This window comes from Pieris rapae, chromosome 17, assembly GCF_905147795.1.
Source record: "Pieris rapae chromosome 17, ilPieRapa1.1, whole genome shotgun sequence".
NCBI classification, from domain to species: domain Eukaryota; kingdom Metazoa; phylum Arthropoda; class Insecta; order Lepidoptera; family Pieridae; genus Pieris; species Pieris rapae.
Window position 1 is genome coordinate 5,741,615 of NC_059525.1, and position 23,959 is coordinate 5,765,573.

General features: G+C 31.9%; 3 protein-coding genes and 1 long non-coding RNA gene across 9 annotated transcripts in view; 3 read left to right on the plus strand and 1 right to left on the minus strand.

Moving 5' to 3' along the window:
* The window catches only part of LOC110999874 (ankyrin repeat domain-containing protein 17), a 38,601-nt gene extending 34,081 nt beyond the window's left edge, over window positions 1-4,520 (plus strand). For all 5 annotated transcript variants that reach the window (XM_022269132.2, XM_022269137.2, XM_022269135.2 and 2 more), the window contains 5 exons: window positions 668-850; window positions 1,559-1,702; window positions 2,298-2,468; window positions 3,009-3,188; window positions 3,716-4,520. In XM_022269132.2, coding sequence (XP_022124824.2) covers window positions 668-850; window positions 1,559-1,702; window positions 2,298-2,468; window positions 3,009-3,188; window positions 3,716-3,742 — 705 coding nt within the window. In that variant the 3' untranslated portion in view covers window positions 3,743-4,520. The remainder of the gene's footprint in view (window positions 1-667; window positions 851-1,558; window positions 1,703-2,297; window positions 2,469-3,008; window positions 3,189-3,715) is intronic.
* Window positions 4,521-4,739: 219 nt separating this feature from the next.
* LOC110999876 (alpha-2-macroglobulin receptor-associated protein) lies at window positions 4,740-7,908 on the minus strand. 2 transcript variants are annotated; one of them, XM_022269142.2, is made up of 7 exons: window positions 7,546-7,908; window positions 7,233-7,445; window positions 6,654-6,864; window positions 6,332-6,496; window positions 5,987-6,084; window positions 5,776-5,835; window positions 4,740-5,136 (listed from the first exon to the last, which is right to left on the minus strand). In XM_022269142.2, the coding sequence occupies exons 1-7, from the start codon at window positions 7,723-7,725 to the stop codon at window positions 5,005-5,007; spliced, it is 1,059 nt and encodes a 352-aa protein (XP_022124834.2). In that variant the 5' UTR covers window positions 7,726-7,908; the 3' UTR covers window positions 4,740-5,004. The 2 variants fall into 2 exon arrangements, with proteins under 2 accessions (XP_022124834.2, XP_022124833.2); XM_022269141.2 differs by having other exon boundaries at window positions 5,746-5,835; window positions 7,546-7,905.
* A 146-nt stretch (window positions 7,909-8,054) lies between these two features.
* Window positions 8,055-8,576, plus strand: LOC123689909. Its single transcript, XR_006750780.1, has 2 exons — window positions 8,055-8,298; window positions 8,418-8,576. It is a non-coding gene; the product is annotated as an uncharacterized LOC123689909 (long non-coding RNA).
* A 1,430-nt stretch (window positions 8,577-10,006) lies between these two features.
* Window positions 10,007-23,959, plus strand: part of LOC111001068 (E3 ubiquitin-protein ligase RNF19A-like) — a 46,121-nt gene continuing 32,168 nt past the window's right edge. Inside the window, exon 1 of the mRNA XM_045631814.1 lies at window positions 10,007-10,521. Coding sequence (XP_045487770.1) covers window positions 10,392-10,521 — 130 coding nt within the window. The 5' untranslated portion in view covers window positions 10,007-10,391. The remainder of the gene's footprint in view (window positions 10,522-23,959) is intronic.

Genomic DNA, 23,959 nt, shown 5'->3' on the forward strand with positions numbered 1-23,959 from the left:
TAAAATACGTACGAACTACGGCAAAAAAAGTTTACCTACGAAGACGCGCAACTGTATAATAAACTACCCACAAATATAAAAAACATTACTATTTTCAAATCCTTTAAATTTAAATCGAAGCTAAATGCATATGTAAGACAAAATTACTTTAAAATTTATTTCTTATAATTACTTTTAATTCATATTTCATTGGTTTCTTTTAAGTTTATAGCATGTACCTCCGGCTATCTTTTTATTGTGATTATTTAAAGAAGGACTAAAATGTTATGTTAATTTAAAGTATTATTCTCATAGTGAAATTAAGAAATAAATTCTTTTAACCATATATCTACTTGTATAGTTTAAGACGTATTTTTTCATATACTGGAATAGGCACGTCTATCATATATCAATGAACTAATACATATGAAAAATTTGTAAAAGTTAAAGTAGTTGTGTGTAGTGTTAAAGACTAAGAATATTAAAAGACTTTATTATCTTAACATTATTGTGATAATATCTCCAAAACATTAGGATATTTTAAATAAATTATGATAACAAAAGTGTCAAACTTTCAATAGATTCATACTTTCATACGTGCTTCCTTTTGACAAACAATTATTTTTATTGTAACACATTTGTTTATATATGGAATATTTGGTATGTTTATAATTGGTTTACGTACCAGGTATCTATGTCGAGCGGCGTTGGCCTCGGTTACGTAAATGTGGGCAACGTGGGCAATGTGGGCAGCGTGGGTAACGTAGGCGTAGGTGTGGGGGTTGAAAACGTATCCCGACTGAACCCTCGAGCGCCTGACTTTGCCCAACGTCACCCTCTGCTGCAGCATCAGCATAAACACGCCGCTCAGGTACATACCCTTTTTACTCTTATGGAATGTAATATGTATTTAATAATAAAATAAATATTATTTATTTTTTACATAATCTTAAATAGAAAGAAGTTGGTGTGGTGGAAACACAAACTGGACACTTAATATTCGACTTCAATATTCGAATACTAGCAGACTCGGCCAAACGTTGCTGTGGCTAAGGTTTTTGTTATATTACATAGTAGTAAATTAATCAAGGGAAACCGTAGGAGAACTTATGTGAAACGTTGGTACCACGACACGGACCTAAACTAAACTACCTTTAACTCAGCGCCATCTGTTAGAATTGTATCAAATAATAAACAAATGTTAATGTTATCGTAATTTTAGTAAGGATGCCTATTTTTTTTGAAAATGAAATATAGCCTATGTCACTCAGGAATGATGTAGCTTTCCAACAGTGAAAGAATTTTTCAAATCTGCCAAGTAGTTTCGGAGCCTATTCAATTCATACAAACAAACAAACAAACAAAAAATCAAACCTTTCCTCTTTATAATATTAGTATAGATAAATTAAATGACGATGATGTCTAATTTTTGTTATGCATAATTTATAATTGTTTGATTTATGTAATAATTACAGAATCTGTTTACCAATAGAACTCCCTCGTATTGTTTAATTCAATTGAAAAATATCTATATACATTCAATACATAAAATTTTTAACGGATAAAATCATCATTTCAGCAACTATTCGCGAGTGCAAATAACGCCGGCAACCTGAGCTCGTTGTTGATGTCGTACCAGCAACACCAGCAGCACCAGCAACATCCCCAACATCCGCAGCAGCAGCAACCGCAGCCGCAGCCGCAACAGCAACATCCTTACCAGGTATTTTAATATTATTACTGGTATATCCAGATCGGCCATATAAAACAGATTCGTTTTATTTTGTTCAGATTGATTAGGCTATGTTTCTAATTGTCATTCTCATTGAACTTTTTGTTGATATTAGGTACATATGATATACAAATATTTCCGAATAATTTTGTTGTTCCTTTAAAGTTATAACTATTGGCATAAAATAAAAAAAAGTGTGTACTGTATATTTTGTAATCATGAGTTCAGTCTGTATTGTTGATATAATGAGAAACTATAGGGACAGAACAGAACTACTTAAAAATATCAAACATTTATATTCTTCTAGCTTTACCATACTGTTTCATCTGCGTTAATTCGTAGTCGTAGGTAGTTCATAGTATCGTTCAGCACAAAAATCAAATCACACCTTGAGCACCTCAGATCGATTAAGGGTTAGCTCATTTAAACAGAGGAAAGAAATATTTCCCGCTTTTGGCATTTTTTTTGGTTGAAATAATGTTTAGAAATGGTTTCATATGAATTTGTCCAATATCATATCTTCATAAATATTAGTGTAGATCAACTTTTTAGAATATCAAGGAGAATTAATGTAATCTTTATATAGTCCCTCCTGGAACGTGGTGTCGGCGTCGGCGTGAACTCCGTGGGCGTGGGTATGGGCGTGTCGTGGGCGGAAGAGGAAGAGCGCAAGCCCAGGCCCATAGGCACTGAACGCGCCTGGAAGCTCACTGCCGGAGAAGACTGGCACCACCGCACGGACCACGACAGATACCAAGTGAGACCGTCATTTCATCTAACGATCGTCTAGACTTAGTTTCTAACTACTATTATTTTCAGTTGTGTTTTGTAATGCTATAATAATATAAGAATTTAGCTTTCACGTTAATTTTAATAAATTAAGTAAGATTTAATAATAGACACAAACAATATTACAAAACAGGTAAAGATAAGAATAGATGAATTATGTGAATGAGCGGTGTCTTGCTGCTATTTATATATTGTAAACATAATTAAATAGAAAAGAAATTCGTGTAGTGGAAACACATACTGGACACAGTTTTTCTGTCCACCAGGATGTCGGTTAACTTCAGACATCCTACTACGACGTATATAATCTAAACATTAATTAGTATTAATATAAAAATCCATCCATAAAGTAGTATTTCAAACTTACAAAGATTTATTTAATTAGTGTTTTATTCAATATGAGTCTGCTACTTTATCTGTAGATTTTGTGACATGTAAACTGAGCAATATTTGATATAAATCAATTACTTAGCGAGTATTATAATAAGTATTATTATTGACCTTACAGCAGCAAGGCGTGAGCGGAATGGGCGGCGTTGGTAGCGTAGGTAGCGTGGGCGTTGTGGGCGAGGCGTACGGAGGCGCCACCACGGCGGCGTTTTCGCTGATGCAAGCTCTGCCCCTGCACTACGTTCCGCCCGAACATCCGCATTGGGACCGCCCCCCGCAACACAACAACGACAAACCGGTGAGGCAATATATCATTTAATAACTGCATAGGCTAGATCGTAATTTAAATTAAAAATAATGTAATACTTTAAAATCGATAAATCTCATTTAGAAATAATTTAAATTCGACATGTAAAATTTTATTTCATGATTGTGTGCTAAAAATATGTAGTCTTTATAATCTTTTATCACCCGAATAAAACATTAGTATAAAATCTAAAAGCCTATCACAGAGCTATATAATATGTTTCATTAGAGTTTTTTTTAATATTTTATGTATAGTATGATATTATGCACACTACAATGGATCAAAGGTAATGATGAATGAAGATTGTCTGACTAATAATTGTATTGTATAGCAAGACTACTATGTGAATAAATAATCATAGCTATGAAAAGTTCACCATAACATTAGTAGAAACTGTCAAAAATAAATCTTATTCAGATTTTTTATAGGCCCACTCAAAAACACAAAATATACATAAAAACAATGTTAAATTTTAATATAAACATTTTTTGATACTAATTGATGTACTTTTGTTCCAGCAAACGTGGAGTAAGTGGAATCACTAGCGCGTGCCCCCACTCGTACCCGCGTGAACGTAACATCGTTGTAGATATTAGCGAGAAAGATATATACAGAATATATGGTGAGCGTCCGCCATTTAGACAAATTATTATTATAGTTGTTACTCGGCGCCATTAGCGCGACTAGCTAGTAGCTGCGCAGTCTACGCCGAACCGAATGTAATTCCGTTCGCCCAGCGGCCCGCCAGCGCCTTTACTATATTTTACTATTTACGGCATAATATTCGGAAAACGAGCCGATACGGATTTTCATAACGTGTATCAAATTCGCTTGTACATGAAGATTAAATATCATATATTAATGCACCGTAACCACTGTTTTTAATGCCACCTGCGGTTTTATTTCAATACTTTTAATTTGGGTAAATGTATATTTAAGTAAATTATTACGAAGACGTACGTCTCGAATATGGTTAGCAGGATTCGGTAAGTTCAAATAAACCGTTGTCAAATAATTTGAGTGTCTTCTTGAATAGGGCTTGTTAGGTCGCGAAGCTTTGGTAGATGGCTCTACAGTACCTGTAACGGCCAAATGAGAGTAGCTTATTTAAATTTAGAATTCGGTCATGTATTTTATAACCAATCAGATGAGAGTTGTAATGTATAGCAATTTTGACTGGATATTTTGATTGGCGCGGTAACCTTTACCTAGTTGAATATTCACTGCCTTGATACAAGAGATCGCCTCATGTTGCCTTGTCTATAGTTATGCAAACTCATCATTTTCTATAGTTATATAAATAATAAAATATATTAAGAAATAGCACTCTTATTTCTATACTCTCAACACAACTAAAGGGTTAACTGATGAGATCATAACAATTCTTTTAGTAGTTTTTGCATCTGGTGAGCCATTTACTCGTATAACAAGCTATCTACAAAAAAAAACTAATTTTAAATAATTTTATTATGAAATTTCATTGCAAAATATGATCCTTCGCCTATTAGCATATATTGGGATTTGGGTATAGAAAGAAAAAAATGTAAAACAAAATTTATATTTATTAGAGATTCAACATATTACAGTTGCTTAGTTTAATGATCACATATTAAAGTATAAATGCACTGAATATAAGCTGTGAGAAAATTTTTGTCTTCCACAATATATAGTTTACGTAACATTAAATTGGCTCAAATCTTATTGATTTTAATCATACAATAGAAATAATTCTAAAAATAAAAATAGATAAACAAAACTTTTTCTAAAATGTTAGCTGGCCTCAATAACCTTTACAAAAGTATTCAGTCTACAATTCCGTATGTCTCGCCATGATCCTGCCTTCGAGGTCGGCGTGCATCTTCTCAACTTTTCTGGAGTGCTTCTTGATGATCTGTTGCTGGTCTGCGAAATGGTCCATCTTATCGCCTGCTGCTGCTACCTATGTTTAAGAGAATTTAAAAACATTAAAATACATAATTCACCTAAAAGCCAAAAGCGTGAGGTTAAAACATACTTGGCATTAAAGTAGCAAGCACAATATGAATAAAAGAGAAATTTAGTGTATTAGAGTACTAATTGTTTCATGACCAAATATGTGATTAATATTAACAATTTTTTTAACCATTCACGATTTAGAAGGGGCTTTCGTAAAAGGGAAAATAATTATATAATACAAATTAAATATGGGAAATATTTGCCACTGACTGACAAGAGCATCCTCTTGTAATAAGTATCTAATTAAGACAATCTTTTATTAATCAAAACAACTAAAGTCAATTTAAAGATACAAGGCACATCTCAAAACTCGATGCTACTAAAGAAACCATATAAAAAGATATACAGGTAATTAGTTCTGTAAGTAAAAAATAAGCAGTCAATAATTGTCCTGATTTACTAAACTACTTGTCTCTTTTTATGTTAAGGTAAATAAAATTTGGCACAAAGGGGTATCACTATTTAATAGTGCAATTAGAGTGATTTAGTAATTATGAATAAGGCAGTAAATGTTAAATCAAAAAATAATAATAAAAAAGTAATTAACAATAACCTTAGAATGATGTTTGTCAAGTTTGCTTACTTGGTCTGCATGTAACGTGCGGAGCTTCAGTAGTCGAGACTCGTAATGCTGCAGTTCCACCTAAAATAATATAAGACTTGTAATAAATAGTAAAAATGGTATATTTTGATTTATGTGGCTACATCCAATTAAGTTGGTCTCATGCTTATAAACAGTAATGAAAAAACAGTTTATGGAAAAAGCATATTATATGTACATACATTATTAATACCTTTAAAGAAGCTAACTCATCTACAGTAAAATTTGCAACTGCTGCCATCTTCCACAACCCTTGCACTTTTGGTTCAATGAACTCTTTGTTTGATGGTCCTAGAAAGACAATGACATAATTTTTCTGATATAATGAGAAGTGAATAAAATAGTAAGTAAATATGTTAGGGGCTTTGAGATAATACAAATATGCATAATTAATCAACGAATTTCTAGTACATATTGAATGTTGAAATGGCTTGACTTTGGTTGGTAAGCCATTGCTGTTGGGCATTGAATTTATTGATACTTTCTATACAAAGACAATCCAACAACTCCCTTTTACAACTTGTGTAGGATTATATACCTCGAGCTGCAATCCTGTCTAATCTGTCAAACCCATCTCGAAGACCTCTGTGCTTCTCTCTCACCAGATTAGCTTTGTCAACAAAATCTTTTGTCAAATTCTCCCCATTATCTTGTGCATAATTGATTTCATTAAACTTGTCAAGTTCTTCATCGTTGACAGCATCTGAAATAGAATCCATTGTGAGATTAATAAACAATAATGTAGTCATATCATAATGATATCTCTTCTATCTTAAAACAAAACTGACTTGTTTTATTTATTTTAATTATACTAAAGACGGACAAATGTATTTAATAACATATACTAAAACAATATTTACTTTTATAACCATCTTTTTCTCCTGCTTCCATATTAACTAATAAATCATAGTACTGATCAATTTTCTCCTGATGATGACTGAATTCTTCTTTTAAAGCTGCAAGTTCCTCACTGGTAAAGCCTGAAGCTTCAGCTTTAGCCCACAACATATTCAACTTTTTGTCTTTAAATAAACTTTTGTTGATGAACTTATCTGATGCCTCATTGTACATCTGTAAAATGTAAGGATGTTTATACTGGACATTAAAGAGTGGTTAAAGGACAGAAATGTTAACAATTATGGAAATACATTCTTACAGCTTTTGCCTATCACATATGAACATAACTGGTGCTATCCTTATCGGTGCTATATTCAATAAAAAACAAAAGAACTATAGAAAACAAGAAATTAATCAATCAATTATCACATAATTATAGCTCTTATTACATGTATTGTTATCAATTTTTTAGGTCAAAGAACCCAATAGCCACTAGAATGTACTTTATAAATGTTTTGAAGTAATAATTAAAGAAATGAATATATACAAAATTCGTATTTTGTATATAGAAAAGAGCTGTAGTAGATAACTTAATTTAGTACCGTATCCTGCTTCATCCGTCTTACAGAATTATCTTCAAAGTGTTCCCTAAGGCCATAATTATTCATAATAGATGTAAGTTTTCTTCTTAACTCAGCTTCTTTAAGTCCTTCCTTATCTCCACCTTCACTTCTCACTCTTTTATATGTTATTTCTTGTTTGTCTTGGATCATCAAATCACTATACAATGACTTTAATTTAGGCAGTGTTAAGCGCTATAACATATCAGATACAATTAAAAATAAGACAACATAAATAGATGACAGAGATGTCAAGAAAATAGATATATTAGTATAATTTAGTAAATAATATTACCTGCTGAGCTTTAACCCAAAGAAGATTAAGTTTATTCATTCTAAAAGGTTTGTCTAATTTTCTAAAATCTGTATCTTCCTCATCTTTGATATTGGCAGACCGAGAATATTTATTTTCACAATAAACAACATGAAAAAATATCGCTACGACTATAAAAACAATTCTTTTTTGTAAAAACATTTTTTCTTTACATGTAGTTTTCAAAAGGTTCAAAATATGTATATAATATGTAAAGTGAACAAATTTTATACGAACTAAAAACAAAAAATATACAGCATAGAGGAGACTTTTTACAAGAATACACTAGTAGAATTTAAATTGCATTTACTATTAAACTTAAATAATCAATTTATAAGAACTAATCTTCAATTAGTTTAGATAGAATAGTCCTAAGTCCACTTTCATTCTTCATTGTATATCACTTTAACCATAGCTATCTATTAGATATACTAAATACTAATAATAAGTAATCTGTGGAGTGTGGGTTAAGACAGATAGTACAGGTTGTCATGTGTAAGTTGGCGTGTGGCAGAAAAAGGTACTAATTTTGACAGTTGTGTTGACAGTTCTAACAGCTTGGTAGTCTCACGTGTGTCGGTGCTAATAATTTGTGTTTTAAAGTGTAAAAATTATTACGAAACATGTCAAAAGTAGTGCGGAGTGCAGCTAGAGAAATTATTCTAGCTGTAAAACGTTTTTGTGAAGAGGAGAAACGTAACAATGGGCCGATTATTCCATTTCAACATTTGACAGGTAAAGTATTGCCAGTTAAAAGTGATATTTATATCCCCAAATTTAAGGAAAAATAATAATTGCTTTTGAAAGTAAATGTGATTGATGGATAACTTAAAATATTTTTTGTTTTATTTAAGGTGTTTCTGAAAGAACCGTGAACCGTATAGTTTCAGAGGGAAAAATCATGGAAAGTAATTTTACAGCGAGAACTGAAGTCCCTAATCAAGCAGCTCAAGGACCTATATAAATAAACGCGTGACAATGAACAGTAAGAAACAAGAGATGCAAGATTTCATTAAAAAAAACAATCTTTCATACTTGGAAACCATGAAAAAAGCAGAATTGTATGAAATTATAAAAACAATCAATCAGGAGAATGTCTACTTAATTGATTAAAACATGGTCATAAGGCTGTAAGACTTCCGCCTTATCATTGTGACTTTAATGCAATCGAATTAATTTGGAGTTCGTTCAAAAGAATATTTGCAGACACAAATGTTACTGGCCTCTCTGAAAACATGGAACAGAGAATCCATAGTGCATTTTCCAAAGTAACTGCTGAAGAATGGCAGAAACACTGTAATCACGTTATAAATGTTGAAAATAATTATCGTATAACAGACAACCGCCTTGAAACAGTAATGGAACCATTTTTAATTGATTTGAATCTTCAGATTCTTCTGACACAGATGACTCTGAAGAATTCATGGAAGGAATAATTCCTCTAACAGACCACAATTACTATAAAAAATAATTTTTTGTTATTAAGTTTTTTATTTACCTTTAATGTAATATCTAAGAATATCCATCAATCCAAACTAAACAAAAAAGTGGCAACAGGGTTGTAGGGTTGTAGGAGGCGCCGCCACTGGTACGCCAACTTATACTTGACAGTCTATAAAGGGTGCAGTAGATTATTTTATGGACTTATGACATGCACAAATTTTGTTTTGTTTCGAGAGTTTGACATTGACAGTATGAAAGCGGACAATCGTATTTTAAAATAAATAGCAGTGTTGCCGTTCTATAGACTTTGTCGCTAGATCTAGCGGAATTCACGTGTGGTTAGCGGCAAAAAAAAATTTAGAGACTTCTAGCGGATTTTGAGCCGTCGCATATGCGACTTTGTTTTTGAAAAAAATTGGAAAATAATGTGTTTTTTAAGACCCCCACTACACCTGAACAACCTTAAACATCCGTTCTGGCATAAAATATCCTCAAAAAGCCTCCCACTCTATAAACAAGTTGTGTAGTTAGCCAAATTCAGTTGATTCTTTCGTCATTCTTGTTCGTTCGCAACACGTCAATCAAGTGAAACAAATATTTTTCTTTTCAATTCCAAGTTTGAAAGATATTGGTTAGTTGTGATTACTGTGTCTAAAATAAACGGGAACCATGGAAGTCCCAAAGAAAAAAAGTCTTAAACACAGTATTATAGAAGCGAATGGGAAAAATATGAAGAATTCACCTGGCATTGGTCAAAACCCCTGCAATTTTTTCTTATTGTCATTCAGGAATGTAAGCGAAACTTAATGATGATGGTCTTTTTGAGACGCATTTTGGGTGAAGTACAACAAACCATAAAAAATAGACTTGAGCGTGTGCGATACGATTTAGCGACTTCTAGCGGATTTAAAAAAAATATATTTACCAATATCTAGCGGATTTTTTCATATTACTAGGGACTTTTAATTTGGTAGAACGGCAACACTGATAAATAGTTCACTTTGACAGTCGAGTTTTATGCCTTGTTGCGTTGTGTAGCGCTTGTTTTGTGAAATCTATAGCATAAAAATGCATTTTTTGCAACGTTCCAGTTAGTTGTTCGAGTCTTACTAATTTTAAGAGAAATAGGTCACGGTTGTGGGTAATTTGAAACAGGCATTTCGCATAACGTCATATTGATGTACCAGGAATAACAGCATCTGACTTCGCGGCCGTAAGCAATCGTCTGCAATACTTTCTCTCCGATGCGTTGAGAGTGGGTTGTTAGTTGTTACTTAACACGGTTGTGTAAAGGGGACAAGCCTTCGAATCACTAATGATAATTCACAAACAGTGTCCGCTAAGAATTCTTTAAGTGTAAGTGTGATGTGCATGAGTTTGTCATAATGGTGGAACGCGAAGGTATGCGCCGTGGCGGAGGAGGATGTGGTTGGGGAAGCGGGGTCTTTGGGAGATGGTCTCTCCGACGATTGCTTCTGGACAGCCCTTTAGTTGGCCGTAGACTTGCTCGTTCAGGTATGTTCCGCTTTGTGAAATATTATTGTTATTAAAAAATAAATATGTTGTTTATAATACCCTTATATCATTATAATACTTCTTATGCTTCTTACAATAGGAAACACTTTTTTTTGAAAGCCTTAATTTTCTATCCTTAACATTTATCTATATACAAAGAAAGCACATTGTTGTTTGCACATTATTTTTGCCAAAGACAAAACAGATTTTAGATACTATTTATACTTTAAATATAATAGTATATATACTTAATGTTATATGTTAGTATAACTTAAGTAATAAAAACAATTTTTAAAAGCTGAGACTAAATTGAATTTGTTAAAGTAAAATTATGAGACTACCCTCATTACTTTACTTTTTAAATAAAGTGTTTTATCATCTTTCAAAGTCTTAAACCTTAACCCACTTACTTAACCTTTGTTGTCAGTGAAGGTTGTTTCTTATATATTATATTTTCTAGTGGGAGTTTATCATCTTGTTTTCATGTATAAATAATATGAAAATATTTTAATCCTTCAATAACATAAATTTTAGCCTTTGTTCCCCAGGATATAATTTAAATATGAATTATTTATGCAATGTTAATTGTTGTGTCTTCAATTATAATGTTTATTACTTACAGGTTAACTATAATAAAATAAAATAATAGTTGTACCATTTGAATGCATATAATAATAATAATAATAATAGTGCAAAATAGGTTTGGATGTTTTTTTATTTATTTTTTATGGTGATGATAATTATATTATTATATCATACATAAGGCCTAAACTACTGCTTTATACATATGTTTATTTACTTGTATCATAAACTAATGCTAGATAAATAAAAAACAACAAAGCAATTTAAGAAAAGGTGAAGTGAAGAAAAGAAAAGTGGCATTGCATTACGTCTGCTGGTCTTGGTGGTGGCACTAACATGCCCCCAAATAAAAGTCATTATGCTTTCTGACACTTAAAATATGATTATATGTATCTAAAGTATTATAGATCTCGAAACATTAATCCTTTTACAATATTATGTAAGAAATGAAAGACATAAACCCAATTGCATAATTAATTCAAATTTCAATACAATTGTAAGTCTGCTTCTGTAACATCACTAATAAATAAGATAAGATTATCTAACAGTTTATATTGTATACGTAAATGTTTGTCTGTAGTGAGATGTTTGCTACTCTTTGACAGATAAATAAGATTTTAAACTTTATGAAAACACAAGTTTTAATTATTATAGTTACATAGATACAAATGTTTGACTATACACCTGTATTTAAAAGAAATAATTTAAAATAGGTGTCCAAATATTATTACTTTAGCAGAATATTGTCTATAAGTTAAGTAAATTTGTAGCTTCAGTGACATGTTACAACCTGCTTACATTTATAATTGTATAGATATCTGAATATGATAAATACTATACTCTATATATATTATTTACTTATCACCATTTTCATGTTACCTTATTTAAGGCATAACATAAAATCTTAATAAAAATATGTCATTTATATACTTGACGATGTCATTTCATAGTTTGGATTTTTTTTAAAATATATAATAATCTTCCTGATTACTTATTGTACCATAAATAAATACAATATTACTTTTTATTAGTCGCGATTCCAAACACATCTGAGGCTAGTGATTCTTTACAGATGGAAAAATAACTATTAAAATGATAAAATAAAGCTTGGCATAACCCATAATCTAACTTGAATTTTCCGAATCATTGGATTAACTAATGAATACATGACCTATAGTAGGGTGATATCCTAAAAATAGAACAAGAAGGCATTAAAATCTGATCATGGTTCACCTTCATGATAAAACTGGTTTTTTAAATTATCTCAGTTTTATCTTTTGATTGCTAGAAAAATTCTTATAAAGGCTATAAAAGCTTTCTAAAAGTGTAGATATTAACAGTAATATTATGAAATGTGTTAATCTCGTCAGCTGGACCTCATCTTTCGTACAATATATGTCTTGCCTCGTCGTTTGCTGCGTAATTGTGACGTAATAATAAAGACTATGTAAGAGGTGTTTTACACGATTATACTGTTTTACCGCAAATATAACTGGATTCAGTAGTAGGGTCTTCCTGCATCGGCTCATATATTTTCACTCAACTTTAAGTAAGAAAGCAGACATAACTTTTCCATATTTTAGCAATATGGAGCAGTGTTGGCCTAGTGGCTTCAGCGTGCAACTCTCGTCCATAAATCAGGTCATAGGTTTGAGCTCCACCTACGCCCCAATGGCCTATGTTCGCATTACTCGCTCTTACGGTGAAGGAAAACAGCGACGAAACCGGCATGCCTTAGACCCAAAAAGTCAACGGCTTTTATCGGGTCTTGGTGAAGAAATTTACTATAATATAGTAAATTTCTTTTAACAAAGGAAAGTGGTGTGGAAAGTCTATGCTTTTAATATATATTATTTATTAAAAGCATAGACTCTCCACAGTTTAATCTATATATATCCATATATACTAATAAAAGCTAAAAAATTTAACCAACTTATCCAAGCTGTCGATATCGCTATTACGCAATGCTTACGTAATAAATTATGTAATTATTTTCTAAAGGATCTATGACTGCTAATGAACTGAATTTGGTTAATAAACACATTAAATAGTGTCTCTCACGTGCGTGAAATGCGTTTGAATATGTAATGAATCAATCAACTTTCGTTAGTGACAACTCACAACCGTTGAATAATAAAGAATACTGCGTTCTTGGTTAATTTCTCTCAATACAGTGTTATGATTATAAATCAGTACATTTGTTATTAGACGCCGTATATAGTCACAGATTTTTTTTCCAAAATTGAACCAATTTTTACAAGTAAACATCAACAATAAAATAAAATGGTCTATGTTATTTCTTGTGTTTTGTCGTGGTGTCATAACGACAGCTTTCGTTCACATCAACTAATATTAAATTGTACTAAGTCTGATTTACGTGGAGTTATCATTATATGAAAATTTTAATAATCTCAATCACCGTTAACACACCGAATGTCTTCTATTGGCCTAAAACACCACTCAAATATACAATCCAAGGTTTATGTGTAGTTATTCACGCGCAATAAAAAAAGGTATGAATTCGCAAGGCATGTAGATGCGTAGGATGTCATCTCGGGAATCAGACCGTGAAGGTCGTTACCCGTTAATAAAGCCTTCGAACTCTTATTTTTTGCTTGTCTACGCGTTTTGATACCAAATATCTGATGGACTCGTGAAGACTCGTGAACAAATCGTTAAAATTTACCGAAACTTAAAGCAGTGACGTCCTAGAATTTGTGTAAATATTGCCAAAAGCTATACTTAATATACTTAGTCTGGCCAACACTGTCTGGCAATACTGATACAACAAAATATTACATTTGAATTTGGAATGTGTCATTTTTATATGATTGTCCATTAAGTTTTCTCATTTTGGCGCCAATATTTGATATAATATTTTGCGATATTAAAATGCAGTGGGGTGATGAAGAGAACCAAATCGCTGTGTTTGCATTACACAAAGTAGGTATGGAGCCAAATGCAATTTTTAAAACTCTCCATACGCTTAGTATTAGAAAAATATTTGTGTACCGGGCTATTAATAGGTACAATGAGACCTCCTCTGTTTGTGACTGAAAAATATCTGGCCGTCCACGTAGTGTTCGTACGAAAAAGATGGTCAAAGCAGTAAGGGAAAGAATTCGAAGAAATCCTGTCCGAAAGCAAAAGATTTTATATCGGGAGATGAAGATAGCACCTAGAACCATGTCGCGTATTTTAAAAGATGACTTAGACTTGTAGCCTATAAGAGACGTACTGATAATTTCTCAACTGATAATTTAAAAAAGATTAGGGTGATAAAATCGAAAAAAATTCTGAAGCGGTACGCATAGGTAGGTCACAGAAAAGCTTTGTTTACGGATGAGAATTTTTTTTACAATCAAGCAACAATTTAACAAACAAAATCACCGTATTTATTCTCTAAGCTCTAAGAAAGCTTCCCAATTAGTAGACAGAGTGCAACGTGGGCACTATCCGACTTTAGTGATGGTTTGGTGGGGTATTAGCTATAAAGGAGAGACTGAGCCATACTTTTGTGAAAAAGGTAGCAAAACTTCGGCACAAGTGTATCAAGATACCATCATTGAGAAGGTAGTGAAGCCCTTTAATAACACCATTTTCAATAACAAAGAATGGTCCTTCCAGAAAGACTCGGCACCGGGTCATAAAGCTCGGTCTACGCAGTCTTGGTTGGAAATGAACGTTTCGGACTTCTTCAGCGCTGAAGACTTGCCGTCGTCTAGTCCCGATCTTAATCCGCTAGATTATGATTTATGGTCAGTTTTAGAGAGTATGGCTTGCTCTAAACGGCATAATAATTTGGAGGCCCTAAGACAATCCGTACGATTGGCAGTGCAGATTTTTCCCATGGAAAGAGCGCGTGCTTCTATCGATAACTGGCCTCAACGTTTTAAGGACTATATCGCACCCAATGGAGACCACTTCGAATAAGCTTTTTATATTATAAATTGTTTTTTATTTATGTATTAAACTAACACACTGTAAAAGTAATAAATGTTATTTGCAACAGAAAAAAAATATTTTTCTTTGTTTCAGTATTTATGGCAAGACTAGGTATATTGTGCTGTAAATCTACATATTTTTAACTATGTCTACAGATATCGATACAAACAAAGATATTGATATTCTAAAATATTTAGTCAAATATAATACTGGAAAATTTAGTAGATATATATTGTCCGTGTCGCAGTAATAACTTATTACTATTAAGTGTCCGTGTAATAATCGCAGCGATGATCCTCATAAGAAGGTAATAATAATAACATTAGCTTACTTACATCATAATAACACAAAACATGACAAAATGAACGAATATTAAATCTTTTCTCCGAAGAAAAATTATAGATATTCGGTTGCAGTTCTACTTCTGATGCAACATAGTTTTTGACATATCAGAAAAGCTATTTAAAAAAAAACATATTTGGGATGACGGCAAACAATTTCGGAGTTTTTTTAAACATTTAAACATTTCAGTCATTGTTTCGGATGTTTAATGTTTATAGCTATTACTAACAATAATTTATTATCGTCTGTGGAAAGCAGAAAATAAATTATGTGGGTAACCTACATAATTTAAACCAAAGATTATAAACAACACAATCCTTAAATGAAATATTTTAAAGCAAAATTTTTAAACTTAATATTAATGCAATTACTTTTTTAAAATTATTATAACCTGAATGCGAGTGTGTTCCGTTCAAATGAGACTTGTATGAGACTCGATTGATTTCGTAACCTTTTAAGACACGTGACATATTTTAATACATATTTAATTTCATTCAGATATCGCACTTAAGTGAATTTGAAAACCAGAATTTTGGCAATTTAAATAAAAACGTGTTTGTGTGTCCAGCTATAAACAACTTGTCTATAACAAAATATTTTACATGTCTAATAAAGCTAATTTGCTTGTTATGTTATGATGTCACCCCCATTGGATTTTTAATAGATATGTACTTAGATTTTTTTGCAAATCAAAACAGCTATCGGTTCGTGGGGCTAAACGCTGTGCCTTATGAGTTTCTTAGTAAAGTAATAATAATCAAGGGTTTTAGCGCCAAGCAAGTATATTGTCGGAACTTAAAGTGTAGTTGACATTTATGACAATATAGTTATTTACTAATATTTAATGGAAAACATAAGAATACATTAGACGTAAGCGAACTATCTGGCAGATATTCTTAATATTTCGCAATTCAAGTCGCGGCCTTGTCCTCAAGTTCTTATCGAGAGAAGAAATGTCTTTGTGAATTTATTATTTGCAAAATAGATGCAAGCATAAAGAAAATATATTATTAAAGAATTTAATGGCACTATATTAAGACTAGTATTGGTCTACTTCAACTTTGTTGAACTGGTTTAATGCATAAGATTTATTACGAAAGACTGAGTCAGAAGTTAAAGAAAGTCCAAATTATTACTTTATTTAAATAGTTTGCTTTTTGACCATTTGTTGGTCTAATTATTACTGTTTATTTGTATAAAAATATTTATTGTAATATTGATTTATTTACCTCCAGAATTTATTGAAAATTGTAAAACTGTCTCGATGTTTGTCGTTGAAACGTTTCAAGTTAAAGCGGATGCTTTGGTGCTGTTCAGTTCGATCTCGGTCTGGTGGTTATATTTTAATTTTCTTATTAAATTTGGCGAATCCAACTATTTTATTTGGGAAAGGATAGTATTAATTGTTTTTTATTTTAAATATTTTATCGAACGATATCGTTGTAGAACTATGTTCGACCATATCGTGGGGATTTAGGGGTTTCTTCTACGTATCGATAATTGAGCACGTAAGATTAAATGTTTTAACTTGCAATATAATACTTAATTAATGAGTAAATACTTTTACAGCTATGTAATTAAGTAGTTTTATAACAGTAACAGGGTTTATATTAACATTGAAGCATATTAAGGTAACCCACAAAAAATCTGGCACACGCAGACGCGAACTTTCACCATCTTACGTAGTTTAAAAGTTAACTGTTGAATGACATGTAAACCGGAAATGAGATTAGTCAATTCTAAGTCCCGTAATTCGTCATAATGGCATAGGTATTTAATTGTTCATGTTTCTCAGAATAGGAGTAGGATGGAATCACTATTACTATCAACGTTTGATTGCTCGTTATAGATCTAGTAATATTAGCATATCAAATAAATCACTAGTATTGATGTTGGTAATGGCATCTGACAGTAACGCCGTTGCTTCGATAATGATTGGGGGTCGCCCATTAATCGCGTAAAAGTAAAAGAAAAAAACTCACAAAAATGACAAGGCCCCCCTCCTGTCATTTTTGTGAGTTTTTTTCTTGGGGGTGCAGCAAGATATCACGTGTATTTATTTTTTCGCTAAAAGCGCGATTTCTAAACTGCAAAGCGCTGTACAAAATATATACTGCAAAAGAAGTCTTCATAAAGTGAGTAAATTATCTTTTGCTAATTACAGAAACCACCAAACAGAGAAGCCAATATTCTCTATTATTATTCTAATTCGGGGCAAGGCATGCGGGCTTTAAAAGATCGACCTGCAACTTGTGTTCTCACGCGATCGTCTATCGGTAGATCGAGAGATTCTCTGTGTAGTGCCCGAAAATAATGACGAGGCTTGATGAAACCGACGTTAATCTTCAACAAAGCACAGTGCCAACAACTGACTTGCAAGATTTAAAGAAAAACACTTTTTTAACGGATTATAGATATGTATTATTATATTTAAACTTATAATTATTTGTACATAATTTTAAATTTAAACCGACGTTTCGCGTGCTTTACAGCGTGCGTGGTCACGGTGACTGAAGACAAAGGTGTTAAATGTCAAAAAGTATTACAGCTGCAGAAAATGTTGTGTTATCTGTATTTATTTCCCCGGAGTTGGTATCGACTAAAAGAGGGTTGTTTATTTTGAGATTTTAATTTGGATATTATTGGATCCCAGGTGTTTACATATCTATAATCCGTTAAAAAAGTGTTTTTCTTTAAATGTGTAAAAGTTATGTAAATAAAAGACAATACTATGACTTGCAAGATGCTTATCCAGTTGATGAAGAAAGTCTTGCTTGTATTATATAGCATTTTAATAAATTTAAATTGTAATCGTGAAAAAATCATAATACTTACTTAATATATTATTATTATTATTATATATAAAACAATAAATGTGAGCAAATTAAGTGATATTGAATGGACAATAAAAAAAGTGCATTTTTTTTAAAGAAAAAATTATTTATTATCTGTTGTTGGTACTAATAATTACCATCAGAGCATAAGAATGGCAATATGTTTTTTGGAGCTACGTATCTTAACTAGGTAGGTACTAGGTACGAGTATTCTTCTCGCGTTGCACGGAAGATAAATAAGGAAAATGTATATGGCCTTAAAAGATCTTTGATATAACCGTGAAATTAACATAAATAACCTAGGTACGATATGTTCTCTGTACACGTGCTTTGGGCCGCGTTGTATAAAGATGGCTATTTTATGATAAGGCTTAATGTAGGATTATCTAATCATCTCTAGTATAGTCGCGACATGGTGCTTTACATTTTCAATTATCCATAGCATGTCCATCTCAGTGACGGTTCATCTCAGTACTATCAGATTTTATATGTTAGGGTCTAGAGAAGAGTTGCGCTTCATTTAGGCTTTTTTTATATTCGTGGTGGAAATGCATTTGAGCATCCCCATCCCACGTTGCAGGGGTATGTAGGACTCGACCCACATCGAAATCTCTGCTATTCAGAAATTGGGTGAACAAGCGCTTCATTTACCCTAAAAACTAAACACACAAAAAATTTTTTATATCTAATTATTCTAGCAAAGTTTTATCTTATCTATCTCCTTTTGGTAAGAGTAATACTGATTTTCAAAGATACTACTTAATACTTTTTTTTATAGAACAGGCAAACGGGCCAAAAAAAATTTTTTTATTATTGCTTAAACTTTATTGAGTACTTAAAACACCAAAAAACAGTAATTGATTTAACCTTGGTGGCTAAAGTTAAAATTATTTTCATAATATAGAGTTTAAAAATATAATCCATACAAAATTTAAAAGATTAAACAAACAGAAAAAAACTGTTTTATTGCATAGACAAATTATATCCCAGATACCTTTTAATTGCAATTTGTTATAAAGTAATTATTGCCTTTATATTTTTAGTTGTTATTTATAACGCCTTTTGGGGTGGCCTACCGTCAAAGTATCAGTAGTACAACATTGCATTTTGTTGCGAAATAAACTTTAAAATACACGTTCACAATTCCGTACACAAATTCATAGTAATTACGAATTAATCTTGCTAATGCTGCTCAGGTCTTTAACGCTGAATTTAAATTAAGTTTAAAAAAACTATAAGAATTTAGTTATTGCAAAATTTATATGACGAGTAAAGAAAAAGTGGCCCATGAAATAAATTCACAAACGAAGCACAATTATTTTTTATTTATTAGTGGTTATAAAAACGATGTAGGTAATAAAAGCGAGGACTTTATACTTTGCGCAAATCGCAATATGTACATTGAAAATAAGATGTTTTTGTACATGAAGGGATTTATTTTTAAGTCTTTGAATTATTTGACTTGTGTTTGTGAGTCAAGGCCCTCTACTTTTTTTTATATGCTTTAGATAAAGCCTATTTTGTACTTTAGAAAAATTAATAAAATCCCTTGCGGCATGAATGTTTAGGGGGTTTCTAGGTATATATTATCTATGTTTAACTTTGAGTTGTGTATATAAATAATATAAAAAAATCTTACTTTTTGTGCAAATACAGAATATACCTGTTCTAAGGGAGTTTCGGAGATTCACTTGATAAGGCATTATAACTGAACACAATGCGAATTAACTGTGAGGCATAGGACACATCTAAAATATAGTTGTGTACTTTAAAATGTTTTACTAACAGACTAACTTTTATTTTAAATATGTTTAATATATGTTTAATTGTATATAACGTTTTTAGTTTCTCGGAAAATTGCACTTTGTTGCACTATTAAATATTTGGCTTTGTTTACATTGGCTCGAGAATGCTCGATGCTCACAGCATTGCTCCGCTGAAACTGTTATTTATTTAAGGAACGTTTATTGAGTCTCGTCAAATATTTACGTAATTGTGATTGGGTTGTTCACGCCTTGGAATCTTTCCGTGTGGCATTTACTTGTAACAATACGCACAATGTTAATACTCGGAACAAACGCAGGCTGCAATTTCCCCGTACTAGACAGACCCTTTTCTAACAAAATCCCAGAGGCTCTTGTATCTCTGCCTTTTATTAATTTAAGAAAAGCTGTGTAAAAAGCTTACTATAAAATTAACTTAATCTAGTTGATAAAAGGGCCTGGAAGTAGAGCTACGCAGGCTACTTCTAATTAATTCATTTGGGTTATTTATTTAAAAAAAATGTTTGCCATTTTGTACGATGATTTGCTATTTTAAAAGAGTACCGAGAGTTTTGAAGCCAGCTTTTTCTCTTGGCCTACACCCTCTGTCTACTTTGCCGATGAGTAGGGATGCTCAGTCAAATTGAATGACGTAATAAGTGACATCTGTATCTTATATTTCCAAAATAAACATATTTTATTTATTTCATTATATTATATAGCTCGTACGTATAATATAGTCTACGGGTGTAAGACAAAAATCTTTCGCCACAGATGTGACCGTGTATCTACAATAAAAATATACGGAAATAGCAATGAAGACATTCATTACGATTTAGTTTTATATTGAGAATGAAATGAAATTCTTTGGAACTAAAATGTATTTAAAAGCCTTAGCTTTAAATAGTCTGTTATGACCTTTTGTAGACACCGTTAATTTATTTTAACAATACGCAATGGTAAAGAACCTATTTCAATAAACAATAATTAATTGCCTTCAGCGACTATCAATCATTCGATAAATCTGAATTGTACAATTTATTTTTTGTCCAAGGCTCTGTCATGGTTATAGTAATAACGAACAATTGTTCGTTATACCTCATTAATATCTCTTAAACCTTCGTGATCTGGGATATTCCCGTAGGGTTGTCTTACTTTCGTAATGACATCAAGATTTATTGACCCCAAAGACGTATTCAAGTAAAACTATTGTAATTGCATGAATTAGTATAAAGTTTATTTTATTACTAAAAGCCTATCTCGGCTCTGCATGGTTGGAAATTTATTTGTTGAAAAAAGTTACGCTAATACAAAATATATAACCTATTTTACTCAGGGATAATGTACCATTTGTGATTTTATGAAAGTGAAAGAATTATTAAAGTCCAATCGATTCCGGTTTTAAGATCTATTTATTTCTATACGAGTTGTATGATGCAGGTATTTTTTATTTTTTATATGTTTTACAAAAGGTGGGAATTTTAGCTCCCATTTTAATTACATTTTCCTGATGCCTTAAAAATTGTGTACCGCGGCGACTACTGCGTCCCTGATCTTAAAAAATGTTCCCTGAAATGTTCATTTAAGTATTTTATTTTGGGAAATATGACATATGGTCTATTTACGCGCAATTTTTCCGTATTGTGAGTGATTAATATGAACACGGATGTACTTATTTCTTTTTAATAATAAAATGGATGGAAAATGTGTTGATAGAACGGATGTTTACGACTTGGCTGGTTCAATTGTTTGTGGTCAAGGAAAATGAATTTGGAACGCATGCATGGGATTTACATAGTTTTTATTGAAAACTGGAAATTCCGCGCGAAATTAAATGGTTTGTCGGCTTCAATTCAATTGTTTGATAGTCAACTGCCGCAACCTTTTAGTGTAGCTTAAGTTTTATACTGAGTTTTTTGTCAATTTTCACCATGATTTTCTAAAATATTACTACAGTACTAAATTAAGTCAAAATAATTTATTAACTTAATTAATAATATGTGATGAGATATGCATTTTATAATTAATTGACTAGTTCATAGTTTAACTGGTTAGATTTCGTAAGCCTCGAGCGCAGACATATTTGCATCCGTTTAATTAATTGAATCTATAGACAGCCTTCAACAATTACATAATTCAATAGCTTAATTGGATATGAGTCTGAAAATAAAACAAGATTCTCTGTATACATACCTCATCATCCTGCAATGTCAATTACCTAATACCTACTCTTGGCTCAGACATAAAACCTTCCTCTTCCGTATCTCTAAACAGAATAATATGACTGGCAGTATTCGTTCATTCGCATCAATTATTGTTAACATTGGAAGCGGGTTTTTACAAGTACGGTCATACAATACATTAATTTTTTTCGCTCTTACAATTAATTTCTTTACCCTTTTCGCGTTTATTATTTGAAGAGGTTTAATCGAGGTGGCAATGCATCCATACCGCCAATGGTGTCGTGACCTTAACCCTTATCCTCCAGACCCAGCTACTCTGATGATGAGCGTACACTATACATAGGCAATAAAACTAACTTGGAAACTTCCAAAAAGGGTCTCTGACATACCTACTGGGTATGTCAGAGACCCTTTATGTAAGTACTAAGGGCGATCCTAGAATGTCTTATGCTACCAGCATTGATGGTTACGTGTTTCGACAAATGATAGGTAAGTCCTTTACCGCTAAGGATTTCACATTCTTTTGCTTTAGGTGGAATCATGTTTATTTTTTTGGATTCGTTACACAAAATTTCTTGTTTTGTATATTTTGCTACTTTGTTTTCTATGTATAATGATTCTTTGATGTGCCTGTTCCGTACCATAAATAAAAAGGTCCACTTACTCTTTTTTTTTCAAGGTAACTTATTGGGACCAAAGACTTTAGGACAATAGAGCACACTTATAGATATTTGTATTCTAATTATAAGTACGCATTGGGTCTCTCTACCCACTAATAAATCTTTTTTTTTCCTCAAACGAATATAAATGTCGCTTCATTAAACATGCAATGCGTGTTGGAATGCGATCACCTCACTGTGACTATTATTGAATTTATAAAATAAGCGGAATTTGTATGTGATGTTTATGTTCATTATTTTTATCGCAACATGATATATTGACATACGCAAATCATTTGATATTGCAGTAAATGATAGGTTATATCTCTGATCAGTTAGTTCGTCTCGCTTCATCGGATAGTCATATCACGAAATTTATTATAAATACTGGTATACCTAATTATCTTTCGATTTTGGAACCGAAAAGGAACAGTGCTGGTATTGTTTAATTTCGATTGCTTTTAAAAAAAATACGTTTATTTTGGAACATAATATCATCATGGTATCACTAATTCCACGTCATTGAATTCGACTTCAATGTTAAGTTTTTTTATAGCGCGATTTCAGAGTTGCGATATCAGCGCTACGGATTCTGAACTTTATCAAATTTGCCTTCAAAATCGTAGGGTCCAGTAAAGTTATCGTTGTTACTGAATACCTGCATACCATGCATACCTTTGTAGCACATCCGAAATTTTACAGCGCGACCACAGGGATGCATGTCGCACGGTTAACCACTAACCAACAAATATTATTAAAATATCAGCATCCCTCGAATGGGTTTAAGAGAATAATTTATTTGTTTATTAATTCGAAAGCAAGTCAATATTGCAAAAGCACGTCTCGACCAATTGAAGATCGCTCGAAGCTCGATTGTATTCGAAAGTAAATTACTCGAAAGTGTAGCAATTGGAGTGCAAGCATTTCACTAATATTTTCTTTCAATAAACATTAGTGAAATGAGTCTATATATAGAGATTATCTGAGTAAAGCTTCACTTAAACTCACTCGATTTTGTAATCGAATATATGTTTGTAGCTGAAACTTATAATTAATATTTATAATTGCGGACAAGTTATAAGTACCCATAACCGACCGAATGTAGCTCAGATGGTAAATGCAATGAAACT

What these genes read in the sequence shown, in the direction of transcription:
- LOC110999876 (XM_022269141.2), bottom strand. Translation starts at nt 7,725, where the DNA reads ATGTTTTTACAAAAAAGAATTGTTTTTATAGTCGTAGCGATATTTTTT. An exon ending in AGAAAAAGATGGTTATAAAA is followed by an intron (nt 6,497 to 6,653) that starts GTAAATATTGTT and finishes ATTCTATTTCAG; the next exon opens with ATGCTGTCAACGATGAAGAA. An exon ending in TTGACAAACATCATTCTAAG is followed by an intron (nt 5,137 to 5,745) that starts GTTATTGTTAAT and finishes TCTTAAACATAG; the next exon opens with GTAGCAGCAGCAGGCGATAA.